The sequence below is a fragment of the Patiria miniata genome, unplaced genomic scaffold (genome assembly GCF_015706575.1).
Source record: "Patiria miniata isolate m_02_andy unplaced genomic scaffold, ASM1570657v1 HiC_scaffold_6, whole genome shotgun sequence".
In the NCBI taxonomy this organism is placed as follows: Eukaryota; Metazoa; Echinodermata; class Asteroidea; order Valvatida; family Asterinidae; genus Patiria; species Patiria miniata.
The window spans coordinates 10,720,901-10,735,107 of record NW_024037073.1 but is presented as its reverse complement, the minus strand read 5'-3'; the positions used below and the strand labels follow the sequence as shown (position 1 = coordinate 10,735,107).

Genomic DNA, 14,207 nt, shown 5'->3' with positions numbered 1-14,207 from the left:
CCAGGATTCTTTCCGGGGGGGGGGGGGGGGGGGCGGCAATGCAATTTTTCCCCAAAATTCCTTAACTTTTTCATTATATTTTTAATTTTTCATTTTTCCGAACGTGAGCAGGGGAGCATTTGCCCTACTCCCTCCCCCATCAAATTATAAGCAATATGGCTACGCACGGCTCTTTTTCCTCTTTTTTCTTCCTTTTCCCTTCCCACCCCCCTTTTTTCCGTTTTCCGGGGGGGGGGGTGTTACGCCCCCTTGCCCCCCCCCCCGCGACGCCCATGTGTATTCTACCGGAGAATATGTTAATTATTGAGTTCGATAGGAAGCATTCCAATACCCCCTATCAAAACTTGTTATCAAATTCGTAACAATAGTTTGTCATATATAACTTAAATTATCAATGCAAGATTGCGCCAATTAAAAACTCAAGTGATTTGGCATTGTGTTTAGTATTGTGAAAACAACCTATTGTTGCAGGTTAAACCACTGGTCTTGCAGGTTCAGACGTAAACAAAAATTCAACTAGAAAACGAGCGTATCAGTCATTTATTGAATCAATTAGGTCTCCTTACCCATGGAGGTAGAATATTAGATGTTTAAACCGAATTAGCGCAAGTAAAAAGAGAACTTTAATATAAGAGAAAATAAAAAATTATATAATATAATGGAAATAAATACATGTACATGTATTACATGAATGCATGCACAAATAAATTGTTGTTTTGGGGACCACCACTATTTTTCTAAAAGTTATTTATTTTTTAGTTATACATTCCTTCAATAGTTAACTTCCGGAGAAAAAAATAAACTGAGCAGGACAAAAGGACCCACGTGCAATGGAAATGCCGCAAAAATTACACAGAGTTTATGATCATCAGAGTAGAACCACCCACGGCATCCGCCGAAGGTTAACCTTCCCATTTATACAGGCTACATATCAGTCATCGCTAAATCCGATCATGTCAATAACGTTTCCCTCATCATAACCCGCACAGTACCAGTACGTATAGGACGTGGTGCGAATAGTTTGATGCGACTGCATGTACATGTACATCATTGCACCTGCATAGCTAAGTCGTGATCTTGAACGTACTCAACTACAGTTCTTGATTGAACTCCTTGGCAAAGACAATAAGCAACACGTGCTCATACCCTGCACCGAGTCAAGTTCACTGATAAACTACTCCACACACAAGAAAGATCAACATGCCTGACGTGTCCTTACCGAAGGTGAAAAAACCGAGCAAATGCAAGCTGTGTTTCCTCCGTTGTTTTGCTTGCTGTTGTCCGTGCATGAAGCCACGCCTACCAGGCCAGGTGAGAATTATGCTACGAATTTATTAAATTAAATATAAACGTCATAAAAGTTATCACTATCGTTATTGTGTAAGCCAGCCCAATCACTTTTCTTAATTCCCTAAAGTTGCATTATTTTTTTCCCCAATGATATCATGAACCACAAGAGGACCACAATGAATGGGACCACAATGGAAACATAATTAAAGCTGCTTTTAGCTTTTTTTGGTGCTATCATCGACCATATTAATTGGAACTCCTTTTTTGTAGCTCGATCCATGCTTCGACAATGCCTACACACATCCTCTGTATTTTTATCATTCCAGTCTTGATTTTAGTTTATTGATAATGTTACATGGTACGTTGTTCTTTGTAAAATATCCCTGGAGATTAAATGGAGATTATATTTATCATGCAGGCCACACAGTTTTGCGTTGCCGTACGCAGCGCAGTACGTGTACGTAATCCTATATAGCTCCCGCAACGCCCGACCCACATAAATCATGTGCCGTTTGCATACCAGCCAGTGAAAAAACAAACAACATTCTCCGGATTTACATAATATGCAACGTCTGCATATGCACAGCGTGTGATCAGATGCCAAGTTAAACTGCAAATCTAAAACCGTGGAATTCGTGATAATTATCAGTGTATTTTCCATATATTCCATGTAATTATTATCCGGGCTTTAAGATGTCCTATTTTTACCCTCTAATTCATCGTAAATTTTAAATATTGAAGATGGAAATAATACATTCCCTATGGGTTTTATCCCATGCAAGTATACCCGCATTGCTGTTTCAAGGTCATGTAGCCATAACGCATCATTATCATAATCGCAAGCGGCAATCCACCACAACGGAAATGCATGCAGTCATAGAGAAACGGCACTGGATGCAGGTAGTGTGGGTGGCATTGTTTCGCCGTGAACAAAAGCCATATTTCGTGATGATGAAAGTGCACTGACTTAGTGCACTGGTTGACTTGTTATGATGTAAATATTTACCGTTTTCGTTCTCTGTTGAGAAGTTAATTGAACCGAGACAGGAGCAGCCCAAGCTGACAAACAGCTCCCCTTCTCGTGTAAATTCAATTTGTAACACTCACTATATCCGCGCTTTTCAAAACGAATCATAAAATAGGCCTGTAGGCTCAGTACATGACCGGCAGACATCTTACCTTTGCATTTATCTCCTATACATAAATGACTAATTTATGTCAATCTGTATACTGCTTTTTGTATCATAATATTAATTTGTAATTTGGTTTTATCTTAGAAAAAGAAATGTTGTTGCTGCTGACAGCGCTAACACTTGATGGACGCCCTGATGGCATCCTTTAATGGTCTACACAATGTAAAAGTGAGTGCTATCGGTGGTGTTTTTTTTCTCTCAGCAATTGCCATTCTTTGTGAAAGATTAGCAATACAAATACAAAGCTTGGAATTTAGATCTTTAAGATATGAAAAAAAAGTCGTTGATTGATTTACTCGGTGTTTATCATGTATCAATCCTTCGTTTGAAAACGCCGGAATTCGTCAATATTTCCTTGCATCGATGCAGCATTATTTAAAAAAAAAATAGATGTAGGCCTGTAGTACGTACGTAACTGACCCACAAAATGCAACTACATCTAAAATATGGAGTTTTGTCTTAAGAAAGATATTTGGGCCATCCGTAGATTTGTCCTTCGAAAATTTTTAGGTAGAATAGTTAACAATTAAGCAATGGCAGCCATTTAGAACATTTTGAAAATTGCTTGTTATTCTGCATATTAATTTTTTCAAAGGACAAATCTGCGATGGGCCTATAGCCAAATATCTTTCTTAAGGCATACTCTGACTGTGTGCCAAATGCCATGCTTGTATCATCAAAGGCACAGTTCCCCCCAAATATTTCCCCTATCTGCCCCACTATAACAAGTTTTATATTTCATGTTCTTTTCTTTTTATTGGCAGTTCAGTCAGCGATCAAAATGCAGTGTTGCAGTATCTCAACCACCTGGAACAATGAGAATTGAGTTTTATCATTCAACAGCAAACGACTTGAACGGTGACGGGGGTTACGGCCTTGGATATTTTGTATTTTTTTAAAAAGAGTTTTGCCGGCGTTTCATGATGTTCATTAGTAAAGAACTTTAGTACTATTTACCAGTATTAAATAAAGACATGTCTCGTATAACGCCGTTAATTCTGTAGTGTTTTAAGTAAACATAATTCCGATAAAGAGATTGTGTGTGTAATTTTTTTATCGAATTTTTGTTTATGTCGTACATGGTTTACGAGGTAAAAGAATATACTTTGCAGAAACTGGTAACTATAGATACTCATCATAAAGGAGACCTTTAATGTTTTTTTGCTGACAACGTAACACGCTAGTTTACATAATTCGTCCTTACATGCCATAAAAAAAAACGACTTCGAGCGTACTACTTGTATGATTGTTAAAGTTGCTCTACCATACCCAACGCGTGACGGTGCTCTTCAACATTATCATTCAACATGTTCTCCCCTCAATGATTAAGATCCCATGCAATGTTATTTTTTTAATACACCTTTGTGTTCCATTTAACCCTATTTTCAATTTTCGTTTTGCTATTTTCAAGGGTATTTTGGTGCCGTCGTGGTTTTTATGCTAATGCGAATTCATGTTCATGAACAAAAGTGTGATGTTATTTTAGGCAGAAACCTCAATGCTATTTCAGCACCAACAGTTGCCAGAATTTTGGATATTTCGCTGTCGTAACTTTTCTTTTCGTTGGTGATAGGTTGTTGTATCTGTACATGGCAGTAAGCCAATGAGCAAACTTTTCTCACAAATATTTTCAATAAGCAATGTTCACAGTTTGAACAGAATATCCCGTAACTTTACAGTGTCCACCTGAAACGACATCACAGCAACAGTTGTCGGGAAAAGCATAGAATTAAAAAAAACACACAAATGTTTAAAGAAGTGCACTTTTCAATAGCATTAACCAAAAGGGATGTCAAATATTTTTCATAGATCCCTAAGAGGAGTAGGACAAATATGTTTCACCGAAAAATTCACTACATTGACACTTAAGCTATTTGTGTTCTATTTCGGACGTTTTCTCCTTGAAAATACGCTTTTATTTGGTGTTGCTTTTGCATCAACAATGAACAAAAGATATGCCTGAATTAATCCTGGGCCGCAACAAATTCCAAATGTGTACAGTAAAGTTATATTAATTACAAACGTTTGCCCGATTTTGATTCGATACCTCAGTGAATAACTTTTGTGTAAAGGCTAGAAAAAAATAACAATGAAAACCAAATCTACTGTAATGTTTGGGTTAAACTATAAATAGGACGGGAGAAAGCGTTAACGTTACATTCCCGATGGCACATGCTGATGGAAATTATCAGCTTCGACATCAAGCTGCCGGTTTCTGTAATTAATAATTGGATCGAATAACATTTGTTTGGTTCAAATTATGCTTTACATGACAAATATTATAAGTTAAACATTTTCGCCATCAGACATCAGTTGTATATGTAAAACATAGTCGTTTTTAAATGCCAGTTCACGTGATGGAATGTAGATTAAAGTACTATTGATTGAAACAACTTTGATAATATTTTCAATTTCAGTTGTAAGTTGCAGTGTGCATGTAATATTTGTTTTTAGCTCATCAGCAAAACAGATTTACATCCGTTTTTTGCTGATGAGCTATAGCGTGACGCTGTCTGCAAACAAGAGAGGGCGCTTTTTTTACCACTTGAGCGAGACCGCCAGTCGTGCGCGTAAAAACCGTGATTTGGAAAAGTTTGGGCAAAACGCAGAGATATGGAATGTCTCTTAGCCATTGGCATGACGTTATTTCTGGCGGGTCTGAGCTTGAATTCCCAACCTTTGTTTTAGCGGAATTCATTTCATATGCATGGGCGTCGCTAGGACTTTTCTAGAGGGGGCAAAACATTTGCCAAAAAATGCCTGTATTTCTCAACACAATCTCGCTTTATCAGTTTCAGAGGGGGGCAGGGACATTTTGCCCCCAACCCATTAAATTTACACCACTATGACTCTTTTTCTTTCCTTTTTTCTCTCTCTTTTTTTGCTTTTCCGGGGGGGGGGGGGGGGGGGGGCAAATGCCCCCCTTGCCCCCCCCCCCCCCCGCGACGTCCATGCAAAAGGGCACTCTTTACAAAATGTTGAGGAGCCCGGTGATGTAAACAGCCCCCTGTAATACCCCCGCTGGCTACGACATAGTCTTGGTCCAAGACGTCAGTAATCAAGAGCGATAGGTGCAAAGTTCTGCAGCGCCCTCTAATTCTCTCATAGTGGCTAACAATGAAATCTTCTGTTGAGAATAACCCGGGTGTGAGAATGAAAAATAGGCATCATGACACCCCTTAGGAAAATAGAAAATAGTTATCAGGAACCCTTAAATTGGTAGAAAATAGGTATAGTGGCAATTGGTACTCCCTATGAGGATAGAAAAAAAAAAGCTAGTGCTCAATAAGCTCTAGCCGCGTTGCAAGAAGTCTTTAAAATGCAACGCCGAAAAATGCGACGCCCATGGCACATATGGAGCACCATACTTTGGTTAATTTTCCGGAGACAGACAGACAGACGGACTGGCCAACCGACCGACCACCAAGTGACATGTAGAAGCTCCTGCCAGAGCTTAAAAAGGATTTTATCCAGGCATGGCGGAAGGAACCTTCGTCCATGATCCAGGACACAAGTCCTGTGTTCATTACACAATGCGTTACCACTAATGTCTTGGTCCAAGAAATAGGCGCACCATTCTAGAAGTTGCGAGGGCGCTATTCAATATTGACGGTTAGTCTGGCCCATGCCCCGTGCATTGTGAGTCAGTGCCTAAAATTACCAAAAGGCTCTGAAAGTGACATCACAACAACGTCTGCAGATCCATGGCATTGGAGATAATTGCGCTTTTGGATCATGCTACTGAGCGGATACAAAAATGGTTCGTTTGTGCAAAATTAAATGAGGGATTTCCTCTCCATATAGTTGCAACCTATGGTGAAAAACCACTAGTAAAAAAAAAAAAAAAGAGCCGGCCTGGTTACTGGTACTACGGCGCGAAATTGAACAGAAAGACAAAATTGACATCAGTGATTGCATTAAACAAAAATGGCCTTTCAAACAATTCGAACCGCTGAATCAATTACGATTTCAAGTTGGCTGAGAGTACAAGGCAACCTTACTCGTTGCAAAGGAATCCGAAATCAATTACGATTTCAAGTTGGCTGAGAGTACAAGGCAACCTTGCTCGTTGCAAATGAATCCGAAATCAATTACGATTTCAAGTTGGTGAAGGTGAAAAGCAACCTTAATTGTTGTAAAGGGATATGGAAAGTTATTAAATAGAAGCATGTATCATGACATTTACTTTTGATAACTTTAACAAATATTGGAAAATTATTTTTGCTGGTAATTTAAAAATGTAGTACCCTAATTAAAAAGAAAACATGTACATGAACTCTATTCTGGGGGCGCTGACGTGTAAGGCGAGACAAAGTATCACTGTAATCCTATCTTAAAAGGGTCTGATAATAATTGAGCAATTAATGAAAAGACTTTGTTGCTGGTAAATGCAGACGAAGCAAAATTGAACTTCAATCAAGGTCGATATCCTCCAGCAAGTTGTCGCAGAATGAGCAACCCCGCGTTTGCCTATAAAAAAGCCAATGTCTGATCAAAAAACTCACATCAATTGGTCTTTCGTCGGCCGGTTTAATTTTCAGTTTGCTGAATCCCCATCGACGAGGAAACACGATGTTGCCTATCTCCATGTGTCTGATGCTTCTGCTCGCTTCGGTGTTGGCAAATCCTGGGGTAATCTGTCTTCTACAAAATAATATTTGGCAAATAAGACTAACTGAAATCAATCGAAATGTATTTTCTGATTTAATTTTTTTCCACTGTTACGCAGGTAAACCTGAAGTTTTCAGAAGAGGAGCTACAGCGATACTTTGCTGTCGATAGCGAAGAGAAAGGTACATATAATGTTAGCAGGCATTAACTTTAGGTTTCCACGGCTATTATACAACTTTTTCCATTCTAATTCACATACCGACTTCACATGCTTTTAGCAAAATCAATTTAGTTATTTATCATTCAGTTTCACAGTTTGGTCGACACATTTAAGTACTAAGTCAAGAATATTTGTCAGGAGATCGAATTCGTCTAAGCTAATGCCGAATGACAGAGATCGAATTCGTCTCATATCACTGTAAAATTTCTGTTAGGTATGTTGGGCTGGTGTGTGTTAAGCATTTGCTTTGTGCCCCAAGCACATTCGGCACATTCTTTTGTACGAGGTGTTTTCAAACCAAAATCTGTACATACGATTAGGCACGTTTCATCGACATCCCATGCACTAATAACTGACTGTTTGATATGCTTGAACTGAAGGGCCTTTTATTTCGGGGTTTTCTACTGAAGGGCCTATTATTTGGGGGTTTTCTTCCTAACTGTAAGACATCATGGGAATTTCCTGTTAACCAGACCCGTGAAGTGTTACAAAACAATGTATATTGGCAATCTCTGTACAAATGTGTATCTTTCAGTAACAACTAGACAAGTTTCCAAAGACAGCACCATTTTGAGTGCGTCTAAATCAACACTGTTCTCGACTCCGCTGCATGTGATGCACATTGCAAAAACTATAAATTGGCTTTTATTGGGTTCGAAATAAGGAATGGCTGAAAGAAACTAAATGAAAAGTAATTAACAACACCACCATTTCAAAACCTCTTTTTTTCCCCAGCCCCTGAATATGAAATCATTTATCCGGAGTACGTGACCATGGAGCACAAACGCCATGTTGGTCGCAGTGCCGTTGCAACCTCCTACCTTGAAGTCCATGTCGACACGTTCGGTGAGACACTGCGTATGGCATTGGAGCACGACGACAGCGGCTTCATGCCTGGGCTTGAGGCTGAATATGTCAGTGACGAGGGAACCATCACGGTGCCTGTACGGACAGACTGTCTGTACACTGGTCAAGTCATCGGGGACTCCAACTCGTTGGTATCCGTCTCTGCATGTGCAGGTTTGGTGCGTTTTTAATATATTTTATTTGTCCTTGTCCTTTGTCATTATATTTGCTACACGGAATTTATGTTTAAGGCGGAATTAAAGGGCAATGGTTTTGTATCGCCAGGATTGCACGATTTGTGCATTCATTGTCTCTAAATTAAAATCACAAAGAACACCCTCTAATGTACATGCAACGCAAGGGCCTTTTCATTCTATTTGTCTGTTCAAACACAAGAGGTTGAGTCGAAGTAGTGCGCTTTACTCTATACCCATAAACGACAAAACATGTACTTATTTAGCTGGTCCTTATCAAATTTGTTCATGTCTATTCTAAAACACTTAGAAATTTGTGACGTCATATAGAGACCGCTTTAGGTACCCCCAAAAATCAGTTCAGTTCAGCAGTTCTTGCAATGGTTTAATCAGTGGCGTAAATCTGTGCCGGTGAGTGGGGTGGGGGGGAGGGGGATGGGGGATGACCAAAATCCAAAAAATTGTCCGGCCATGGAAATTCGAGGGGGGGAGGGCGGGGCTGGACACCACATTACACTAGGGGCGCTCTAAATGGCTGTATATCAATATGTACACACGCGCTTACATCAAAGCGGCGCATTTTAAAAGCTTTTGTACTTTGTTTCTCCACTTTTCAGTGCTATCGAATGAATTTTGGTTGTTGGGATGTTCGAAAAATACCTTGAAATCCACATTTTTTCTCATCACGAAAAATAGCCCATCCCCCTGCTCAAAAATTGGGGGATATTTACCCCAAATTCCCCTGGACTTACGCCCCTGGGTTTAATACAGTGCAAACAATAGTTTGGATGGAGATAAGTGGGCAAATTTGAACATAGACACCCTATGTCTTTTACGGACAGATGGCCGTTGTGAATCATGCCTCTGGACCGACATACATTGAGCCTCTGGATGACGAACATGCGCTCAAGAGAGATATTGGGCGTGGTCTTCCTCACTTTGCCTATAGAGTCAAGCCTAACCAGGATAGGGGACGCTGTGGAGTTAAAGGTAAACATTCATTCATTCATTGGTAAACATTCACAGATCGAGAACGAAATTGTGAACTTCGGTTAACCAATTGTTACTTTCCTAATGATTAACATTTAGCGGACCCTTTTGAATCTAGTTCAGAAATGTAATATATTTTTGGCGAGCGGTTTGTTAATACATAATCCAGATTAAAGATTTTTTAAATATCTGATTCAAACACGCAGTTCAAATTTTATGTCATTGATGGAAACGATTGAAGGGAAACTGGTGTGTTTTTTTTTACCTATATCAGATAAGGATTATACCATGAGATTTACAATTTCAAGTTTCCTTCCAAATTCAACAGACGATTTGACGCACTTTGATGTGATTAACGAGTCAGGACAAGAGGTGGATGATCAGGCAGGCGATTTTGACCCACAGGCGACCAAGTATCTTGAGCTTGGTCTCATCGGGGACCCCGTGTTGTACGATTTGCGTGGCGGTAACACGCATACTTGCATTACAGCGCTTTTCAATGCGGTCAGTGTTTTCCTTATTTGATTTCTGATGCCTGCAATTAAAAACGTAAAAGCAGTTAACAGCAAGTTAATCTGCTGAAATAGGAAGACTCATTACTACAAATAACTTTTACGTCGTAAAGATTGTAGCTGATGGAATTTACCCTTAACATGTTGTTCATAGTTGTATTAATGCTGGTTTTATTTCATAATACTATTTCCCAAACAGGCGAAAAATGTCCTACAGCTGGGCTCACTTTCCGGCGCTTCTCTGGTTCCTAAAGTGACACATATCAAGGTCATGACATCATCCCAGGTAATTTAAAATGATACCAATCCTGAAACGGGAAAGAGTATGATAGTGGTGACGATATTTATCATTTCGTTGTTCTACATGGATCTTCAAATCATCCTTTAATTAAGACATAAAACCATGCATCAGTGTTTGATTGTTAACTGCAAAATTATAGAAAGCGTGTGATGCCTACGTTTTGTACAGACCTTATGCTTCCAAAACGTCTCCTTCACTTCGCTTAATTGAAGAACTTGTTGCACATTAAAACTTAGAATTGTATTTTGGTGTATGGAAATCAGAAGCCAGTATTGACAGCATAATTTCACATTTTCTTCCAATCGATTGATTTGAACAGAGTGGTCTGAATACCTGTCCAGATTCTGAGCAGTCTCTGAATAAAGCAAGTGATTGGCAGGCCGCCAATAACTTTGGCGCATCCGACAGTCGTCGTTGGGACAATGCAGCAATTTTGACCGGGTATTAAAGTTACTGTCGACTACATTATCACTTTTATAATTTGATGAATATGTGTCTCCCACAGTTTTATTGTATATTCTTATCAGACTTTAAAACTACGACGTAAGGAGCATAACACTTTGACAGATAATGTGGACAAAGTGGTAAATATTCACCCATAAGGCCAAAAAAAAAAAGAAGTCTGTCTCTGGTCAGCGCGCGCGTCGATTTTAATCATACGCGTCAACCTTTTTGTTTCTTCAAACTGTCCGCGGTAGCTACAATAGCGCCCTCTATTTCCGCAACTTCTCAAATTTGTGTACCAAGGAATGGGGAAACTGCACCAAGGCAAATGATGGAGGGCACCAAGGCAAATTATGGAGGACACCAATGTATATGGGGACACAAAAAACCCAAAAATAGTACCCACCTTGTATGTACAATCCATGCTTTAAAAAAAAGCCGAAAAAAACAAAAAACAAAAACGCGTCGCCGCATCAATTCTGGAACTTTGGTCTGACCAGAGACCAACTATTTTTGTTTTGGCCTAAAGTAACATTTTTTTCTGCGAAACAATAATGTTCTCCAACCAACAACGAGAATCCCTTTGGTTATTTTGTAGCTGGGTGATGGATTCTGGGGACACGCTTGGCGTTGCGTGGAGGAGCAACACCCAAATTTTGTGCGATGAAAGAGATGCAACGTCCTTGTCCACGTTCCGGGATCTGAGAACTACCGACACCCTCGCTCATGAAATCGGACACAAGTAAGTATAAACAAACCATTATGTCCTACCATTTTGAAAATAAACTCTAACCCTATTCTCAAAAATATATACACGAATTTTGGGATGAAACATTTCACTGACTGATCGTGTAGAATGGGGAAGTCGTGCGAGTTTAATGTTCCACCATTTTCTTTATCTATAATCGTCTCTTTCGTAAACTAGACTTGTTCTATTCTTATTCTATCTTGTTTTTATTATCATAACATAAAATAATTCATCCCTAAAATTTTATAAGTACCTCTGAACGGATTTAAAATACTCACTAACAAATAGAATAAAAATCATATAGCCTAGTAAAACATAATATAATGTTAATTGGTAAAATATTGATTTGATTTTAAATATAATATTATTCTCGAAGTCTAAGCATGAGGCACGACGGCGTAGGTAATTCCTGCCCTACCAGCGGCTATATCATGGCAGCGAATGCCAATTCAGCCAAAAGCGATCCAGTCTGGTCAACTTGCAGTAGGAGCTACTATACCTCACACATCGGGTACGTATACTTACCCTCTATCGTGCACCGTCCAAAAAAATAACATTTCATAGAAATTGCTAATAAGCCCTCAACGATGAGCATAAACAACTTTATTGACCAAAAACAGGCTCACTTTTCTTGTTACGGAGCTCAGAGAATAGTCTGAATGTTCTTACTGAGAAATCCACTGTTCATAAACCGTCGTTGCTGTTAAAATGAAAAACTTAATGCAACAATTGGATTTGAAAATTGGCGTTTGCTGTAAACGCTACAACAATCATACTTCTGCTGACACGTTTTTAGCTCAGACAATTAATAGTCTGACTTTTCTTGCATAGCAGTACCAAGTACGTGTACCGGTGTTGGTGTTAAAATCAAAACATGATTAGCTTTTATAGAAATGATTTGATATGCAAATCGGTGTTTGCTGAAAAGTTGACAACAAAATTACAACTCTTCTGAAACGTTCAATAATATGGCTGTACAGGGTGAGTCAAAAAGAAGTGACAGAATTCGAAGAATATAGTTGAAAATAAGTGGCTCGCTTTATTAAAAACATACTAGCATAATGTTCATAATATTGCCTAGTATCTGTGAACATTTCACGTAATTTCCATATTCCATTCCTAATTTATGTATATTTTAATAAAAAGATCACAAATTCAGCTGCCCACCACCGATCATTTACCGTTCTACGAACTGATGAATACCCATTAAATACAATGAAACATGGACGTTTTCCAACCTCCATGGATGAACGAGAACTTGCAAAGGAAAAGGGAAAACATCCAAAATTGTTTAAGAAAAAAAAAGAGTTGACTTTAATTGTTCCTTATATTGAAAACACAAAAATCTGACAGCAAAAATAATGCTTCAGTCTTGATTGAAATGATTCAACTCTCTTTGTGGTATTTGAATGCCTGTGTGTAATTCTCACTTTGCTCAATAGCTTCCTACGGAATTCCATGGACAGCTATAAAAAAAGGTTCTTTTTAAAAGATGCATAACTTCTGACATCATGGATCAATTTCAGTAATTCTTTTTTTCCCCTCAGAGGAATTTACTCTTTTATTCAAGACATACTTCATTTGTGTATCAAATTTAATTGCTTTTAAGGAAAAATAATAATCCGGGTCACTTTCTTTTTGAATCACCCTATATAGAATAGTGTACGTATATTTACTTGCCAATTTGAATTCACTTGATTTTGACAAGATGCTATTGTTTTCAATTTCAGGGCCGCAACCTGCTACGATGACGCTTAATTCAGAGGAAAGCAATGGAAGGCATTTGCTTCTAGATCAGATGCATGGACAAGTTGCAAAAGATAAATATAAATGCAGTAACTATATCAGTTTAGTCGCAAGAATAACTTAGAAATATAAGGAAGAACACGAATTTATTCAGCCCGTTAGTAAGGCTCCTACTCGGGTCGGACAACAGCATGAATAACTGATGAAATGATTGGAAGCATCACAGAAAGCATGCATTTCATGTTGTGTTTCTAGAGAAATAATCAGGTCTGCAAAGCCAATGTTCTCGAGCAATAGATCGATCCATAGCCAAATAAGGTTACTGCTTCAAAATTTTGTGTAGGTCACTGAATTATTTATACCGAAATTTACCTTCTTTTTAACCATGGGCAATAACTCGTAATTTTTGCAGTTTGATTTCATTTTGTGGTGAAGGGAATTAAATAAAGTTTGCAAAGATAATCGCTCCACGTTTGGCGTGTGTTATACTTTTTTAATTTACTTGAAATGGTATATAAAGATTTAGGACAAGCATTGATGTGGGTAACACTAAAGGTCGTGTAAAGTAAGGGATAGTTTGGTTAACGACGTTTTCTTCTTCATTTCTGGGAGGATCGATTGAAAAGAAGAAAAACACACGAAGATCTTGGAGAAAGACTAGTAGGCCTAAGTAAAGGCTGTAGCATCAAGGAGTAGTTCGTTGTTGATCTGAGCAACTTTAATCTTTGTGCAGACAATTGGGATGAAAAGTGCCTCTATTTGGACATGCAAAGGTCCAAGATTACACTTGGGCACATGTAACTTGGGTCGAGTATGGTTAGGACCAGCGGCGTAACTCCGGGGGATGGGGGCGTGGCGGGGGGGGGCGCATGCGCCTCATTAAAAGTTCGCGCGCCCCCAGTCCCCCCCACCCCCACTGAAAATTTGGCATGCGGAGAAAAGTACAGACATATGAGTTACCATAATTAGCTGGAAGAACATAAAGTCCCCCTTTCCGCGATGTTATGCGTATTTTATACCAATTATTTTTTTCGCGAGTGGCCGTTAATTGTAACGTCCCTTGGAAAGTGAATAGCGGTAGTCATTGTCTAATGTAGCCATGATATACGTTT

General features: G+C 38.9%; 1 protein-coding gene and 1 long non-coding RNA gene across 2 annotated transcripts; both read left to right on the top strand.

The window, feature by feature from the left end:
* The first annotated feature begins 930 nt into the window (after positions 1-930).
* Positions 931-3,515, top strand: LOC119742564. The gene is made up of 3 exons (XR_005272872.1): positions 931-1,311; positions 2,568-2,651; positions 3,248-3,515. It is a non-coding gene; the product is annotated as an uncharacterized LOC119742564 (long non-coding RNA).
* Positions 3,516-6,970: 3,455 nt separating this feature from the next.
* Positions 6,971-13,565, top strand: LOC119742495 (zinc metalloproteinase-disintegrin jerdonitin-like). The gene is made up of 10 exons (XM_038218435.1): positions 6,971-7,115; positions 7,213-7,276; positions 8,050-8,339; positions 9,197-9,344; positions 9,673-9,848; positions 10,056-10,142; positions 10,477-10,598; positions 11,200-11,343; positions 11,726-11,860; positions 13,080-13,565. The coding sequence occupies exons 1-10, from the start codon at positions 7,056-7,058 to the stop codon at positions 13,105-13,107; spliced, it is 1,254 nt and encodes a 417-aa protein (XP_038074363.1). The 5' UTR covers positions 6,971-7,055; the 3' UTR covers positions 13,108-13,565.
* The last annotated feature ends 642 nt before the right edge of the window (positions 13,566-14,207 follow it).

Bases quoted from the DNA above. Each gene is read 5' to 3' on its own strand.
- LOC119742495 (XM_038218435.1), top strand. From the start codon at position 7,056: ATGTTGCCTATCTCCATGTGTCTGATGCTTCTGCTCGCTTCGGTGTTG. The intron at 7,116-7,212 runs GTAATCTGTCTT...ACTGTTACGCAG, and splicing joins CGGTGTTGGCAAATCCTGGG to GTAAACCTGAAGTTTTCAGA. The intron at 10,143-10,476 runs GTAATTTAAAAT...TGATTTGAACAG, and splicing joins AGGTCATGACATCATCCCAG to AGTGGTCTGAATACCTGTCC.